General features: G+C 36.3%; 1 protein-coding gene across 7 annotated transcripts in view; it reads right to left on the bottom strand.

Moving 5' to 3' along the window:
• Positions 1-18,483, bottom strand: part of KMT2E (lysine methyltransferase 2E (inactive)) — a 60,494-nt gene that overhangs the window by 23,571 nt on the left and 18,440 nt on the right. For 6 of the 7 annotated variants that reach the window (XM_086746220.1, XM_086746203.1, XM_086746196.1 and 3 more), the window contains 8 exons: positions 10,670-10,781; positions 10,087-10,316; positions 8,337-8,417; positions 7,240-7,298; positions 5,048-5,220; positions 3,741-3,779; positions 1,924-2,136; positions 432-562 (listed from right to left, as the gene is read on the bottom strand). In XM_086746220.1, the coding sequence (XP_086602346.1) occupies positions 432-562; positions 1,924-2,136; positions 3,741-3,779; positions 5,048-5,220; positions 7,240-7,298; positions 8,337-8,417; positions 10,087-10,316; positions 10,670-10,781 (1,038 nt within the window). Of the gene's footprint in view, positions 1-431; positions 563-1,923; positions 2,137-2,795; positions 2,872-3,740; positions 3,780-5,047; positions 5,221-7,239; positions 7,299-8,336; positions 8,418-10,086; positions 10,317-10,669; positions 10,782-18,483 lie in introns of those variants that run through there. The other variant, XM_086746246.1, reaches the window with a different exon arrangement.

Genomic DNA, 18,483 nt, shown 5'->3' with positions numbered 1-18,483 from the left:
CTTAGTAATCTGATCAGCTGGAGAACTCTGACAGTAACATGGCCCCAAGTCGACCTGCATCCAGTGCTGTTCTTGGCCTGATGGACTTAAAATCTGTCTCTCACAAGAGATAATGTCTTTGCCATTAGCTTTTGAATTATTTTAGGATGGTAGAACCTGACAATTTCTGGTTTAGGATGCTCAACTACCCAACTGAGAATGCAGGAATCCTGTTACTAGGGAAGAACAATGAAAGAGGAAATTAACTCCTGAACAGATCTGTAAGGATACTCAGAAGAGAAGGGAAAGACCAGATTCCAGTTGCAATTATTTGTAATCACAGAACAGTAAAATGCAAGACATACTGGTAGCCAAGACTCGTACTTGAGGCAAGAGTTTGGCAAAACAGCATTTTAACAGTTACCTTATTAAAGCATTTAGAAGAAACAAACCTTTTAAAGAAATATCCATTAGCTTCAAATTGTTCTCTCAGCATGAACTTTCCTCTGTATTCAATAATAAGTGCATCAGGAGGCAAGTCTTTGGCAGCTTTTAAAATTTTCTTGTTTTTTTGCACGTAACTCTATAAAGACATAAATTAACTTATTAAGTATAATTTTTTACCATTTTCCCATTATTATTAACAGCAGATTATGCTTTCACAACTACTAAACAATTCTACACGAACTAAAAACCCCTCCTTTTTGTGATTAAATCTCCAGACTGATTTGATCAAACTGTTCTGTTCCCCTACCAAAGCAACTAGTTACGAATTTAGATTCAAGGAACACTTTAGACCTAATTCTCTAGTACATGGCTGAACATCAGCATATTCATGTTTTCACAATTCAAGTACTATATCCCTTAGTGCACTGAACTCTCACTACTACTAGGACAAATTGCTGCACTGTTTGGCATAACACTGTCAAAAGGCTTCAATCCCTTCAAAGAAAACAAAACATGCAAACATAAAAGGACGATCATGATTCATTCATGAACAGGAAAATATCAAAATAATAATAAAAAAAAGTCGAGAGAGTTTCCAAATTTCTTATTTCCACATCTTTAGATGGAAGGATGGCTTTTAATTAAAAACCTGCATATATCCTGACAATTAGTGAACTCACACCTCTCATAACTGTTATCCCCAATCAAAAAGGAAGTAGCCTCTATGTAGCAAAACGCTCCGTAAACAGGGATATTCCTCTAAGGAGGGTGTCCTCATATGCCATGATGGTCTTTAAGGAAAAGAAGCAAAGATGCTTCCATTAATTTGCTACAGTAACTATTCCTCGAGATTTCTGCTACAAAATGCTGACGTCTGCTATATGGCTCTGATTTTTGGATTGTCAGGAAAAGACACAGAACAATTTCTTCTTTAGAAACTACAGGATGACAAGAGTAAAAAAAAAAAAAAAAAAAAAAAGAGAAGAAGAAGAAGAAAAAAAAAAGATAATCTGTACCAGAATATCACCTACCACCAGAAACATCATTCATGAACTAGTAAATTAAATTCTACTCTAAGTACCTAAACACCCAGAATAGATTTACCATATCTTCAGAAAAATGTCAAGAATTAACATGCTGACACACATAGCAGGAAAAAAAGTTTCCAACTACAAAGCTTTTATCTACTCTAACTGCTCCTGATATCTCTCAGACTAACTTCTGAGCTATTTTTGTAAGAACTGATATGCAAGTGTAAACATAACCAAGGGTGATACAGGACATATGAAAATCAATTACAAATTCCAAAAAAGATGTTACAGCGCTGACGCTTAGATCTGGTGAGATAAGATAAAAAAAAATTAATGTGAAGTCTCCTTTTTCCTTTTTTTTTTTTTTTTTTAAAAAAAAAAAAAAAAAAAAAAAGGCATTTCAATGGATATCTTTGTCACAGCACAAAACCAGCAAGCAATAACACAACATGCCACAGTTCATTACCTCTACTGGAGGTTTGAAAATCAGATTGCTGGTGCTGATTTCTTTTTTGTCATTTCCATTGCCTAATCTCAGAGCTATTTTTTGTGCCTCCCTCTGGACACCCTCACTGTACTGGTTATTATTTGCTTCTTCATAGCGATCCATCCATGCCTTGATTTTAGTTTCCCATCCAAAGTTTGAAGTGTCAGCAGGATCAATCTCTGGAGCTGAGCCCTAAAAATTAAAGTAGTTGACCAGATATTACAAGGTAAGAAACTTATAAGAAAATTTAAAAAAAAAAAAAAAAAATCTACAACAAGACACAAAACGAAGGGCAAAGGTATGTCATTAATTTAAGGTGGTTCTTGTTTTAGGAAGTCCAGTACAAAATTATGCATTACTTAAAAGCACTGAGTTGAATTCAGTAGCATTACATTTGTCTTTTAATGAATTTTATCATTTCATAAATGAAATGTTCAGGAATACATTCCTCCTTCAATAAGGATTCTAGCTTTTATTGGGATGAGAATGGAGACTGACATTGTTTCTTCCCACAACTGCACTGCATCATGAGTCTATGACTGCAGGAGTTGGAGACTTAGATCTCCCTTCCTGCTCAACTTTTGTGAGCATATGCAAACCAAAAACTTCCAGCTTCCACCCTGTAATATACAGATATGATTTTCCCTTTCAACTTCAAGGGTCACGCTGTATCTTTTTCCTGCTTCACATCTTACTAAACTTTACTAATCCTACACCTACTACATTAACGTTGTGACTCTAATTTACGGGCTTTGCATAGATAATTTTTCTCCTCTTATCTGATCCTCACTAAACAATTTTCTTCTGAGGTGCTTCAGATCCTTTCACTTTTAAAGAAAGTGCCATTGTACCTCCAGACCTCACAAGTAGCAGCCAGGCTGCAGCCAACCAATGCTCCTTACGGACAGCAGCAGCCAATCAACGCTCCCTTTTCTATCCACCTGAGCAGAGACACTATTAAACATTAATAAAACAGCAAGTAGTTTAGCAATTCAATTTACCTGTTACAGATGATATTTCTTTTGTGCATCAAAAAAACCATACACACAAATAGCATTAAAAAAAAACCATTAAAAAAAGGTGTGATACTAAGAAAACCATGGAAAAAACACGCTGGAACCTTACAAATGCCATATTCAAAAAGCATAAAACAGATTTTCCTCCTCAATTCTGTCTTTACTACTGGCAAGTGTAAATTGCGTGCCACTTGTTTTTATATATCCCAAGGATGAGTAAACTATAGGAAATACCTAGTTTTCACACCATACGTATTTTTACCTCACAGAAAATTTAAAGACTGCTGTAACACTTAAATCTTACAAAGAGACAGCCCAGCACAATTCCTTGAACCACACCAGCTAATGAGATTGAACAATCTCATTCCCACCAGATGAATACATGGGGTATGACAGAGCAGAACTGCTAGTTTAACTTTCAAATGCAATACAGTCATTTCTGCTGCTTACAGCTATGGAAAGCTGGAGCTACTAAAAGTTCAAATGACGTCTACACTCTACTTTACTTCCCTGCATAGCAGAAACAAGTCCCAATTTGTCCACTGCCCCCCGAAAACCAAGTATTCTCCAAACTCTATACTATCTCAGTTAACTCTGCAGGACATAAAGATGCAGTGCTGACAGTAATGCTAAATTAAGGTATGATGCATATGTAGTACCTTAGTTATCAAGACTATTTTATTTCTCAATGTATAGCCCAAACTGCACTCCCGATGCTGCACAGTATTTAAGTAATGTACAATTAAGGTTTAAAACAAACAAGAAACAAAACCACATTACCTTTACTCGTGACGATTTCCTGGATCCTTCTCGAAATGCCTGAAAGAAACATTAGATATTTATATTCTTTGGAGGAAACACAAAATCCATTAATCCATTAACAGCTTTTCAAAAGTGCACCATTCTCAACAAAACATGCAAGATGACAACGACAACAACAGAACAAACTATGCTGAAATCTCAAGAAGGCAACAGGTTACATCTCACAAAATGTATTTTAAAAAACCAATTCAGCATTCCAAGCTAAGTGCACACTTGACGTCAGAGCTAGTAGACCAGGCACCTTTACCGTTCTCCCGTATTACAACATGACTCCCTAGAATTTCAGAATTCTAGGCAAATGTAGTTACTTATGGAATGCTCCATACTTGCCAGGTACATCTGAAAAACGCCCATATCCTTCACTACACTATTTGTGGAAAGCAGGTGTCACAGATGTCCTATAATGTTAACTTCTGAAAGAAGTCTGTCTTTCTACAACAAAATCTCATTCTTTAAATCAACTCACACAATGCTGGGAATGCAACAGAAGAATATTATGGTCCTAAGTTTACATTCAAAACTGTTCATTCAAAAGAAAACGTTTTACTCAAGATTTCACAAAAGATATTGGTAACTAATTCTGACTTCTAGTTTTAAAGGACAAAATTCTCACCCAAGCCAGTAAAACTGAACTGCAGAAAGGAACTTTTTAGTTTAGGAAATTCCATACACTTTACCTTTTCACATATATTACACAAATGTAATGTATGTGAAAAAGTAAAGTGTATGGAATTTCCTAAACTAATAAACATTATATTATCTACACCTGTAGTTAAACAGTTAAATGTCAATATTCTGTCTACCAAAGTAGTTTAGTAGCTAACTTTTCGACAGCACACTTCCTTACAACTTCAACTCAAATAAATGGACATGAAGTCACATCAGGACAACTGAAAACAAACATTTCTGAACTTAAAACCACAACCAAACAATTCAGACACAGAATTCTTCTTTGGGTACCCAAAACCTGTTCTGCCCCACCTCTAACTATATCAAGTGGCCCAGTAAATGCAACTGCTCCTTAAAAATTCTGCCTCAATTATAAAATTGAGCTGTCACGGCTAGTGCGTATTAACTTGAATTGTTTGGGGGGAGAGGCAGGGAAGACCATGTCATTTACTATATAGTATTACAATTCAATCTAAACCCAGGTATTAAAACATTAGTAAAAACAGTCTATTTTTAAAACCAGTGTCTGTTGGTAGGAGGTGTCACATAGCTATAATCTATAAGAGAATTATAAAACCAGAATTATATTCACTTACTTTTTTACATTTTGCTATGTTCTGTTCTTTCTCTCCACTTTTTTTCCTTTTCTTATCATTGACTTTTGTAACTTTTGGAGGGGTTGAATTAAATGTAGTCTGTGTATGCTGAAAAGCAGTATACAGTTCCACAGGAACCTCATCACCACTCTCTGTTGCACTGGTATCTCCATCTTTAAAACAAATAATATTCTGTAAACAATCAAATACTATAGAAGGAACATTCACTAGTTACTCTACATCTGCTTTAAAAAACCAAAACTGCGTACTGACAATGCTTCAAGCGCTTAAATGCAAAATTCACCAACAGTTGCAGCAGCATGAAAATGAATGACCCATGAGAAGCTGGTAATTAACAGATGTTTGTAATGCCAAGTAGTAACAAGATATCAGACTAATTCCATTCTTTGCATGGAATTATACTATATTCCAAGCAAAATTAGAACAAAAAATACTAAAAAAAAAAGTTAACTCATTCACTTGTATATAGATTTTACTTGTAATATGGCTTTACTATTCTCTCAGATGACTGCATTCTAGAGGGGATTAAAATTAATGACTGCCCAGCGCTTCTTGTGAAGTCTTATTAATCAGTCATGTGTGAGTCATAATCAACTATTTCAGCTGCAAATTACAGCGTCAAGGGCCTTTTTCAGTGTAAGTATGCCAATTTAGCCAAAAGCCTTCTCTTCTCGAAATCCCCTAACAGTAAGATCCTGCTACTCAGGGAAGACAAAAGGGAAGCTTATTTCACTTGGTAAAACAACATCATACACAAACTGACAGATATTTTTTTCTTTGCGCTGTGCATCTGCAGACCTAAAAGCCAAAGCCTGAAATTTAGCATACCTCAGCACTTATTTCAGACAAACAAATTTCCTGACCTGAAACAGGATTACCCTAGTTCTGTCACGATGAAAGGCTGTGAAGTACAGGGAGGATTGGAAGAGAGATGGTGCACACAGATAGGAGAATGCTGTTCACGTGCTCAGTACAGACTCCTCAGATTTTAGCAGCTTTTCCAAATATTCTGCCTTCGGTAAATATACTTCACACTAAGCAAGACTTTTTCTGAAATTGCTCAGAAGCAGGCTTTAAAATGAGAGCAGAGGAAGCATTCCTTCTGAGGTCAGAAGGATGCTGCCTTAATCAGTGCACTCAACGGACCCAGTTCTTGAAACCTTCTTTACTAAATAAAGAACTCCAGCTACTGGTTACTCTGGATTTTTCTTGCTCACAACATTCCTTAACAAGATTCTTCTGCACATAGCAAGCAACCCAATTCTACCATATTGGTTGTTCTTTTGAACACTTCATTAGGTACATAATTATACTTTATATATTAGGAGCTGACGATGTTTTCTGAACTTGTTTACATTTCTGCTAGGACTACTTTCTGAACTAGAATAAAAAACACATGAAAAGAAGAAATGTCTGATCAAAGAATGAATAGCAGAAGAACCAACAATTCAGAAATGAAAACCCAAGGCCCTCTTCAAATTGTCAATGTTTGTAGTCCATACACCAGTGCCTACAGAATCATTATGCCACAAGCAAATATCTCTCCCCACAGCCCCACAAAACACCGTCTTCCTTAGGGAGACATTTCAATACTGTTGTCTACAGTGTGCCCTGACTTACTGTAAAGACTATTTACATTAATAGAACATATAATTACATGGAGTTGTTTTGAGACACTCCTTCCTAACCTACATAACCTGCTTCCACTTTGAAGAGCCTTAATAAAGCACAGAAAGGGAAGATTTTGTATCTTCTAAGGCAAGATACAAACTCTTCAAATTTCACAAGTAAAGGTCCAGACTCATTTCCCCATAAGCAGCAAGTCATTTCATCAGCATCAACTTCAAGACTAGACAGTGTAAAGGAACATTCTTGAACAAGTTACACACCTAGGTACTATACTGGCCCCGTTTAACAATCTTTGTCAGCGACATGGACAGCGGGATAGAGTACACCCTCGGCAAGTTTGCCAACAACATCAAGCTGTGTGGTGCACAATTCTAATTAGTGATGATAAGTTTTAGAAGTAAAAAGGCATTGATTTACTAAATCTTATATGCTGAAGGCTACCTAAATTGCAGGAACTGTGTATACACTCTTAAGTCTATACATTTGATATATCTACTTATTTGATAACCTTTACTAAGGAAAAATCTTTACGCTTTACTCACCTGATATATTTTCCCTTTTCCTTCGTTGCAACAGCACTGCCCTTTCTTTATCTAAACTCCTGAAATTATAAAATTAATTTTATTCCATTTTTCACAGTTATACATCAATACACCTAAGTATTAAAACAGACCCTTTTCATAGCTACCATTTCCCATTGACTACTACAGAATAAACAGTAGGCTAGCTGAATGTTTAGATACTTAGAAAAACATCAGTTGCGCACTGTTCCATTCCATCATAATGCAAAGCATACAGAAGTATCCAAATCCCTTGAAAATATAATGAAACTTGATAGCTCAAAACGATTGACAGTTGGTCAACAGATTACAGGTAAGCAGGCATTAAACCATTTTCCTGCAGACTCTTCAAAATAATTGTCACAATACAATACAAAACAAACACTTGACAAAAGACCCAAACTATTTCTCAGAAATAAAGGAATAATTTATTGGTAATGAAAATGTTCTGAACACACATGTCTTTTATTCATTGTTTAATTAACAATCTGCAATGTAAGTAACAGGTAGCATTTTATATTCCACCCCACAGGACAACTATGATTACAGTTATGCATGATCTACCTACCACACAATCAGAATAAAATGCCCTCCTTGTCACATCATAAAACTTCAAGTTTGGGGGGTGCATACACTCATTCCAGAGCAAGAAATCCCCCAACTGAGTACTGCAGCATATTGGAACGGGGCCATAAAACCAATAGACACTGAGAAATACTGCTGGGGCAGTTGACCTGAACACACTATTGTTAAGGGCTCCCAAAGCGTGACAGCCATAGTAATGGATTGTCTATGTACCAGTAAGCCTGAGGAAGGATGCAGGAATCATTGCTATTTCAGTAAGCATTTCAAGGGCTTATCCCTGCTGCCTAGTGAGGTCACAACAACTCCTGTGAACAAGGGAATAGAGACTGCATCAGAAACGCAGCTCCTTTAACTAGAATTATTACGGATTATGCTACATGGTCTGTATTTTATCTCTTGGTAGTTCCAGTACTTCCTCGTTTTATATTGTCTACTCATTCTCAAGAGTTCAAGATAAAGTTACTCAAGAGCGTAAAATCAACCAAACTACTCACCTTGGTTGACAACGTTCACACAGATATATGTCAGGAATATGCTGCCTGTCAATCCCCATGCAGTCAATGTGCTGCCAGACGCTTAAAACAAAACAAAAACCATCTTTTTATTTTAAGTAGTATTTTTAAAATTGCGTGCATGATACACAAACAAACACACACACACAGAATCATTCTCTTTTTCATCATTCTCTTTACTCAGATTGAATACTGCCTAAATCTACATCTCAATCACTGTCTTCACCACCACTCTGCTAGCTGATTTTCTATTCCACTGATCACTGTAATTCCAATCTTGTGGCTGTCTCCTGGTGTCTCTCTGCTTCTTTAGACTCATTTCCCTCTTGGAAATTTTTCTCTAACACTGGAAATAAAAAATGGTAAATTATCACAACAGAGAACAAGATAAGGATAAATTCCCTCAGCAACAAGACTTACGCTTTACATAGTAATGGGAGTTCTGATTCGATTTCTTTTATAAGAATAATATTTTATAAATATTTATTTTCTATATAAAATATAATACAATATAAGTTTTTATTTACTTATATATTTTCATCAAACATATAAATATATGTTTTTATACACACACTCCACATGACTGGTAGCGCTGCTCTGCAGCGTAGGAAGAGCTGGAACTGCTTCCCACAGTCAGGGGAAAAAGAGATCGCCTGCTAGAGTGAAAGCTAATCTAGGATAGTATTTTATGCTCATCCCCACATTGCTAGAAGGAACTGGAATACAGAAATTGTTGTGGTTGTCCCCACTTGTGAATCTACTGTAACTCTCTCCAACTCCTCACAGAGGATCTCTTCTTCAAAAGAGGCAGACTAAGTAACTGGTGCTGCATACAGCTCCACTGCTAAAAGAACATCTAAATACATTTCAAAATAAGGGAAAAGGTTATCAGAACTAAGGACCATAAAAAATTAATAACAAGCTTGTTATGTAAGCAGATCGGAGAACGGAGCTCAAATTAATGTTTTAATTAGCTGTAACAATCATTTTAGAAATACACAATGATCTAGTTAATTCAGCAGCATTCATTAAGCATACTGAATGTGAAAATACAGGCTAATACTGAGTAAGGCCAGAAACATGAGATTTGTTCTCTGTTACTTATATCAGCTTTAAAAATTTCTAAGCTTGTTTTTCCAAGTATTTAATAGCACCTGCTTATTTTACTATGATCAAGTAGGTGCTTAAGTATGAACAAGGAAGTTTAAACATTTAACTTCAGCTCCTCCGGTAAGAATCTAGGATTTTTAAGAATTTTAGTGAGAAAACTATGTCCTTTGAAAATAAACAATTTTATCAGGAAGATCATGCACAGAGAAACCAATATTTAAGACTGTTCCTTCAGATTATTTTCCATCCTACAAGTTACTTGATTTACATATACGTAATTTACCAAGATGCTTTATTACTCAGTATATGCAGACTTGGACGAACTACCAAAAAGATACCCTTTCTAGAAAGGAAAGACATCCTTATTAAGCAACAATGCACAAGTAAAGGTGTGAACAAATTAATACAAGTAGTCAAGACAGACTGGAATAAAGTATAAAACACTCAATGGCCTTAACCAACTACCTTGCCTATTAGAAAGTCATAGAACCTTCAAACACTCTTTTGATAGGAAATTTCCTATGACTCAACATAATTAAACATCATTTAGTCACACTTACTTTCAGTGCAGCTTGAAGTTTTAAGTGATTTTTACCCTTTCAACCAATTTAATATTCGTTACCTGCATTTGTCACAACAGATCATATATCCATCATCATGTGTAAAGCCACAAATGCATCTGGTAATATCAGTTCCATAGCTTCCATCCTCTGACGTACTGATGGTAGTAGCACTGGACGTTTCATCAAAGTTGGGAGTGGTAAATATGCCTACTTCATTCTTGCTTATAAGCACTGTTGGAGGAGGAGAAGCTGGAGGCGTTGGAGGAGGCCGAGCACCATAGTTATGGTCCTAGATTTTTGTGGAAAGGTAAGTTACAGCTCTTAAATGTTCATACACTTATAGTTACTTAAGCCAAAGTGTAAGAATTCACTTTATAAAGAACTTCAGAGACTTCTTGGTTCTTAGTAACAGCTTACATTTTCTTTTCTGTCATTGCTCATTCTTGGTTTTTACCTTCTCAACTATGTTTTACATGTAAGCGCACTATGTTCTGTATTCTGTTTCTAATCAGCCATCTTTAGGCAGTTTACCCAACTCCGAATAAAGTTACAAAAATGTAACCATGAGTTAGAGTTTTTCCAGTTAAGAACAGTAGATTTTACATAATTTATTTTATACAAAATACTTAGAATGAAACTTACCGCATAGGGCAAACCAATGTAACTGTGTGAATGCGAGCTGCTGGTATACAACTGATGCGGATAACTGTTCGATTTTTCAACTACCACAGGGCTAGCTTCTACAGATTCTGGTCTGTAAGGCAAAAAAATAGAAGAAGAATAAATACAATTACTATATAATTAATATTAATAAATTACACGTACTTAATGAACAACCTTAGTTAAATGCCTGTTGTTCCTGTTTAAAGGACCACACGGGATGACGGGGGGGGGGGGGGGGAACAGACTCACACACCCCCATTTGCCCCTCTATCCCCTCAAAAATAAAAGGAAACCCAATCTTCTCCTTTCCCATAAAATGAAACTTTTAGAGTGGCAGAAAACTTATGCCACTGAATCACAGGACATAACCTGCAAATCTGGCACAGAAAAATACGTTACATACTTTGTCAGGGAGTCATCGGTCTGTATGACCAAGTCTACAGAGTTGTAACAGAAGCTGCAGAATGGACTTCTGCTGAATTAGGACGACAGATAGAAGCAGCAATTCGGAGAGCTGCGAACTGAGACAGCCCTGCAGCACCACCAACCCTACTCGATTCTGCAATGACATCTAGCGGTAGCATTCCTGCACCACCGCAACCAGCCACACCAACCAGTACGCAAGGCAGCCAAGTACTGTTTCTACAAACAGAAACCCTAAGCAGGGCAAATCTATCTAACACTTTATCAATTTGTCTTTAAATAGAAAGAAAAAAAAAAAAAAAAGGATTAAAATTTGTGAGAGAAGGTTTTGTAGTGAAAGGCAGTGCCTTCTTTAAGATACAAACTATGGTTTATATGCACAAAACCACAACATGGAAGACAAGAAAAATAGAGGAATACTAAAATAGGAAGATCTGTTCTCATGAGACCCCACCCGGAGTACTGTGTCCAGCTCTGGAGCCCCCAACATAAGGGGGACCTGGATCTGTTAGAGTCCAGAGGAGGGCCAGGAAGATGATCGGAGGGCTGGAGCACCTCTCCTATGAGGAGGCTGAGAGAGTTGGGGCTGTTCAGCCTGGAGAAGAGAAAGCTCCATGGAGACCTTATAGCGGCCTTCCAGTACCTAAAGGAGGTGTACAGGAAAGACGGGGAGAAACTCTTCAGCAGGGCCTGAGGCCTAACGGTTTTAAAACAGAGGGAGGCAGATTCAGATTAGATATTAGGAAAAAAAATTTTACAGTGACGATGGTAGAACACTGGAACAGGTTGCCCAGAGAGGTGGTTGATGCCCCACCCCTGGAAACATTCAAGGCCAGGTTGGATGGGGCTCTGAGCAACCTGATCTAGTTGGAGATGTCCCTGCTCCTTGCAGGGGGGCTGGACTAGATGACCTTTGAAGGTCCCTTCCAGACCTAACTATACTTTGATTCTATAAAACTATTCTATGATTTTATATCAATATCTAAAACTGAAGTGGCTTTTGACTTGCATCACAAATCAAGCCCAGCTCACTTTTCTGATTTTAGTTTTATTATGTGTGAGGTCTATTTCCCATCACAAATATCTTAACAATTCTTTGAACTGATTTTTAAAATAAAATTGGTATTTCTGAATCTTAACTTAAAATAGATACCAGTGGCTTTTTTTGGACATTAAGATATTAAATAGAGGCTTTTTTGTTATGTCCTTAAGTTTGATTTAAAAGGATGATAGCAACTTACATGTGTTGCTAATATTAAGTATCTAACTAACCATTAGATTTCTGAATACAACACAGTATTTTCATGTCTACCTCAAAGTGTCCTACTAACTTTTTTGGTCGCCCATTTCTTCTTAGTGTTTCCTCATGTAAGGTTACTGCATGATAAAATACTACCGAATTAAGACTTTAGTTTCTAGAGTTCAAAGAAAACATCTATTTTTTAAAAACATTAGTTTCCCTAACACTCAGCAGGTGCATTTTTTCTGGAGAGCAAGTGAATACTTGAGTGCACAAATCATGTGAAGTACTAACATTAGAAATACAATTTCTGACTAGCACAAGACAAAACCCAACTCTGATGACACTGCCCCTTATTACCTCATAAACCCAGAAAAATCTTCATTTACTCTCTTACACCACTTCTCAACTTGAAAATAACTATTCAGAGTCTGTTGGAATTATCTTCTAGAAGCAGCTCAGAATTTGGCAGGTTCATCAAATCCATGATTAAAAAGAAACAGACAAAAGTTGGATAAGCTGTACCCTTCCAACAGATTTGCCTTTACCTATTTACCGGCATAATGCATTTGTGCAGTAATAATACATCATTGAAGTCACCCAGTCAATCCTTCTGAAAATGTAGCTAATCAAAATGCCAATGAATGAGGCACTGATCATCCATCCATCATGGCTAGCAGAGAAATTAACTTTACTTTCAAGAAGGTCTTGATAACTGTATTGCTTCTACTGCTGTTCTTCAACATGGAACAGGAAAAGCAGTAACATGGTTACTCTTATCCACTATATGTTCAATGCTCAACCTAGGTCTTGTTTGCTTCAGTATATGGGAAATGCTCAGTTTTCAGAGCAGGAAAGCTTACTGATACAGGACAGGGAGGGAATTCAGGTACAATCCATCCACCAGCAATTCCACGCTTTATTTAGGAGATTTTCCTGCATTAAAAATAAATATTACCATGACCTAAATACCATATACTTCAACACGGGAGCACTCAGTGAAAGACACCAGAATGGAAATGTCCTAAGAAGAGATGTCATGCATATCTCATTAACTGACTACAGAAGTTAAAAAAGTATTCTAAATCTTTTGCAAAATATGAGGCAAGACAATACGCTCTACTCCCTAAATCCATTTCTACTTACTCAAGCAATTTATAAACTACTTCAGAGAACTAAGTTTAGTATTTAGAGGCATAACAGTTGTGGAAAGCAGAAGCATTAAGCTTCTAAAAATGAAACACAGAAACAAATGCATTTGTCCCATATATTCTAATACTCAGAAAACAGGTTCAGAGTACAGGGTTAAAAAGCAAAGAGTACTTTACTTGAGCAAGGAAAGCCAGAAAAAGGGTGGGAGAAAATAAAGTGAGATATAAAGGAAATTAAATCTTTGTATTAAAAAAAGTTTTAACATAAACACAAAATTAGAGCAGAATCAGCACTCAGCAAAGCTTTTTTAAATGCTTATCCAAGGGGGCCACAGATACTTCTTTAAATATATGCTCACCAGAGCTCTGAATGTAACTGTGACTGTTCCATTTATCCACTTGGATACTAGATTGGGGTGGGAAACAGCATAGACAAGACTGAGAAACATGGAAAGGAGGCGGTGGAGCATTCACTGAAGCTAGAATTTAATCACTGTAGGTTTCCTTCACAGTCAAAAGAAAAGCGATACTCATCCCATAAGCAGTACAGAATGAGTATCACTTCTCCACAGAACTACGGACAACTTTCTAACTTTGGCAGACAGGTCTGCCAATGCTTTAATACGCCCTTCACCAAATTCCTTATCATCTCTCTTCTGCCTACCATGTGCATGACCCTGGCCTTTAACAGAAAATACATCCTCTGTACTATAATTTATTCAAAGGTCAAGGCCTTCTTCTCAAACAGGCATCTCAGAATTTGAGAATTTTGTGAAGGAATATCTCTTGGTAAAATATTTCATTGTATAGCCAATTAAAGCATGACATATCACTTAACTTATTTTTAAGTTTTTTAATTTTTTTTTTTTTTACTCAAGTAGCAGGGCTCAAGTAACAAGGCATTAACTACTGTGTTATAGACAACCTCCGTAACCTCGCCACTGGCATTCTTATGGGCATCCCAAAAGTAAACTTTCAGGAAGAAAAAGCCCAAGCACTCAGATATGAAAGAACACTATGAGGTTTTCCTTGCTTGTATTGTATTTCTGAACAAAAGCCACGTATGTAACACACTGAGGTACTAAGCTTGTCAGTCTTCTGAGCATACCACATTTTTCAGCTTCACCTCAAACATCTGCACCCTTACTGAGAGATATTTATGATATTTTCAGTTTTCATCAAAACTGAAATATTTGTATTACAACACCACATACCTGAAGGTAGTCCAAAATCCTAATATTATGCCCTAAAATAAACAAATATTACTATGAATAACTGACCATGACATTTTGCTAAAATATCATATATATTTTTTATGTGTTCTGGTTAGCAATTCAAAATTGTGCTAAATATCCACAAAGACTAAACGAAAAAGCACCACAAAGAGCTTCATGCATGCTCTTGGGTTGCAATTAAGATGGCCCTGTAACCTGAAAAAAGGAACATAGCATTTTCTCAAATGAATAAAAAAAGCAAATATACTTGTATTTTTAAAAGCCCCTTAAATAATTTTCATTCTGCAAGTGAAACAACGCTCACATTCTGGGCCATTTCCTACTGTTCATACTTAAAAGGACAATGTAAACTGAAAATATTCTGCACGTTGCCAGCAGATGGCATAGGTGAGAAATTAAATAAGCAACACACAACATGAGCTAGTTTATAAAAATTCAGTCCCTACCTTACAGTTGATTCCCTTGATACAGGTTAACTACCAACCATTCTAAGCAATAGCCAATTCTTCTTTATAAAGTCCTGTCTCCCTGTCCCATTCCTTTTAAATACTGTTTTGTTTCTGACATAATAATAATAATAATAATAATGAGGAGTTTTTGACTAATATCCAAAATACAATCAGAATTTGGGGCCACCAACCACTTCTATAAAAATGCATGTATTCAAATAGAAAAATAAAATCTTACTAAAACTAAAATTTTCAATGCCAAGTGGGTATCCAAGCTGTATACTATAAAAAACTTAGCTAATAGTACCTCCTGAAGACATTTGTCTAAGCTCCCAATTAAACCTCTTACTTCCAAGCACCCTTAAGCAGTTTGATTGATAGGTCTAATTTTCAAGGAGTTCAGGTTTGTTTTCCCTTTGCACCAGCACATCTGAGAAGTATCAGGCTGAAGGTCAGCAAATGAAGGAATGTAATATATTCTGTATTAAAACCAGTATTTTTTATTTCAAGACACTTCATCTAACCAAACACATCTGATGGGCTTCACTATTTGACAACAAAGAACTGAGCACTACTCTACCAGAGTGGGCTCTGCTATCTAAGCATTTCATAGCAGGCCCTACAAGTACAGGCTGGCAAAATACCACCTGTAGGAACTGAGAAGCTTCTCATTGTCCCAAAATACTTTTAAAAAGAAAAGATAAATCCCTGTTTCAACAACAGTAATGGAGGGTAGTTTTTAAATTAATTAAGACTACAAAGATGTTCATCATCTTTTCTCCTGGATATTGAACTCAATACCATGATCCATACACTGTGGTCATTAGGTTCATGACACAAGCCTTCTCTCTAAAAAACATATACAGATATTAAAAACAGGACAGCAGTACCATCAATGGTATTTCCAAAGCTGTAGATTATACTCATGCTCTAAGCTAGACTAACAGTCTAGCAGGAACTGCATTTTGAACGTTCCAAAATGGCTGGCTCTGCTTACTATTATAAGGTCTCTAACAGTAAAAAGTCACACATATTCATCTTCAGTAAGCTCTTTACAAATAAAGGCAAAATACATTTGTGTTCTGACTACTATGGCACTATGAAGATCTATTCATTACTGGAGAGCTCACTTAGGTGCAAGTAACATAAGAGAGATTATTTCACCCAATTTTTAAGATGCTCATACCTTTTAATAAGAGTTAATCTCCAAATAGCTATTTGCTACAATTATTAAAATAATATGTGAAATTATGTAATCACATAGACTATCCACCTTTTTAATAGGCTTATCCCTTAGCTTGAAGTATAAGGAAAAAAATCTCTCAGCACTAAGAAACTGCATTAAGTTAAGTTTTTTCCCAGGCTCCTTCTACATAATCAGGTTGCCATTCCCCCATTCTTGCATTTGCTCATGCTCCAACAACTGATGAAGCAATATCACTCCTGTCAGTCACAGTGAAGAAATTCCAACTCCTCCCTCCTGGGAAAACCCCAGAACTTGCTCAAGGACAACGACTGCTATCAATACAATCTATATCCTACATACTACTCTCTGGAAGAAAATGTATGAAAAAATGTAAATTGCACAGATGGTGACAGAAAAGGTTTACAACTGCATAACCTGGTTAGGGACACACCTTTATGTCACACTTCTTTAGACAGTGACATGGCTTTTAAACCAGCGTAAGCCAATTGTACAACCACACATTTTTCAGCATAAGTATGGCAGAGATTATATAAATTCATCTGATAGGTAAGAGTCACTTAACATCTGAAGAAAAGCAGTTCCTAACTGGGTCGCCATGCCACGGTATCAAGCAAATAACACACTATGAACTCTATCTTGTTTATACTGACAACTATATTTATTTATTTTAATTTCAACATGGCATGCTGTGTCCGCAAGAATGTCAGCAACCTCGGGAATCATGACCTTCTCTAAAGATAAAAAAAAAAAAAGAACCACAGGAAAAAATAATGAAGAGAGCTGTGAACAGGTCAGTCAAGTTAAAAAGCTAGTGTACGTAATACGTAATACGATAGAACAAAACAACTTTAAAAATCTAATGCAACAAAAAGCTTCAAACTGTAAATTCTGGGCGCAAAGTTAGAATAGCCTCATATATAACTGAAAGCACTGGAGAGAAACTCCTCTGTAAAAAGCTCTTCAAGAGTTCCGCTCACAGCACAAAACACTCTTTCAAAGTCTGGAAGGAAAGCCATTTGCTCCTTAAACAGAGTAATATTACTTAGCACATGCTCTGAAGCAAAGACTGCATGTAAGCTATTTAAATTCCTGTTACTCAAAGCACCTGGTAAATGAAGAACCACCTTATGAAATTTATTTTTGGTTTATGCAAGATTTCAAGTATGCATGAAAAGTAAGTCTAATCCATTGTTCCAATATCTAACAAGTAATGTATTTTTGTGATAACCAGAGACGGGGAAAGTAACATTACTACAGAAAGGCTCAGAGGAGGCAAAGAATAACAGTATCTCAAGTGGTTAAAAAAACCCAGACCAAACCCCAATTTAATGTAAATAATGAATTCAATTTCTTTTATTGCATTCAATAAATGAATTGGGCTTTTTTCTCCCCATGTATATGCAAAGAACTACACAAGATTCACTGTGGCTTACACAAACTCTTGATCTTTAACACGACCATCTAGTATCTTCTGACACTCATCTCCTCCCAGAAAACTCACCTGTCGTATTCTACTAATGCAAAAGCAACAGCAAAAACAAGGGGAAAAATCCAGATATAATTCTGAAATATACAGAGCTCAACAGGATGATGTACCTATGTACATTGGTAAAAGCTGTAACACCACTTTGGTCTTTTACCTCTCAAAAGAGCCAAGTTGTCCAAAATGCTATTTCTTCCTTCATAACATTTGACAGCCAAGTCGATACTACACATACGGAAAGATGTTTGTTTGACAAGTAAAGATCTCCAGTTGGAGATAAAAAAAATACCTAAACTGTAGCCTACTGACACTCTACAGATTCAGATACCACTACAGAAAAAACCCGAAAAACTTCACAAAAAACCCCCAAACAACTCCCCTCCCCCAACCAAACAAAAAACCCTGAAACATCCTCCCCCAAACAAACAAACAATCCCCCCTCCCCAAATCCAGAAATTCACTATGCTTATTTCACGCAAAGGAGGAGTTTCTTGAATTCAGGATTTCATTGCCTCTTTAATACGTTATATACAGTTATCCACTGTTACTATCTGAAATGAATGAGTAACAAGTGAATTTCTACTAGCTTTTCAATATGTAAATTT

The sequence above is a fragment of the Chlamydotis macqueenii genome, chromosome 1 (genome assembly GCF_036417535.1).
Source record: "Chlamydotis macqueenii isolate bChlMac1 chromosome 1, bChlMac1.mat, whole genome shotgun sequence".
Taxonomy (NCBI): Eukaryota; Metazoa; Chordata; class Aves; order Otidiformes; family Otididae; genus Chlamydotis; species Chlamydotis macqueenii.
This window is presented reverse-complemented; position numbering and strand designations above follow the sequence as displayed.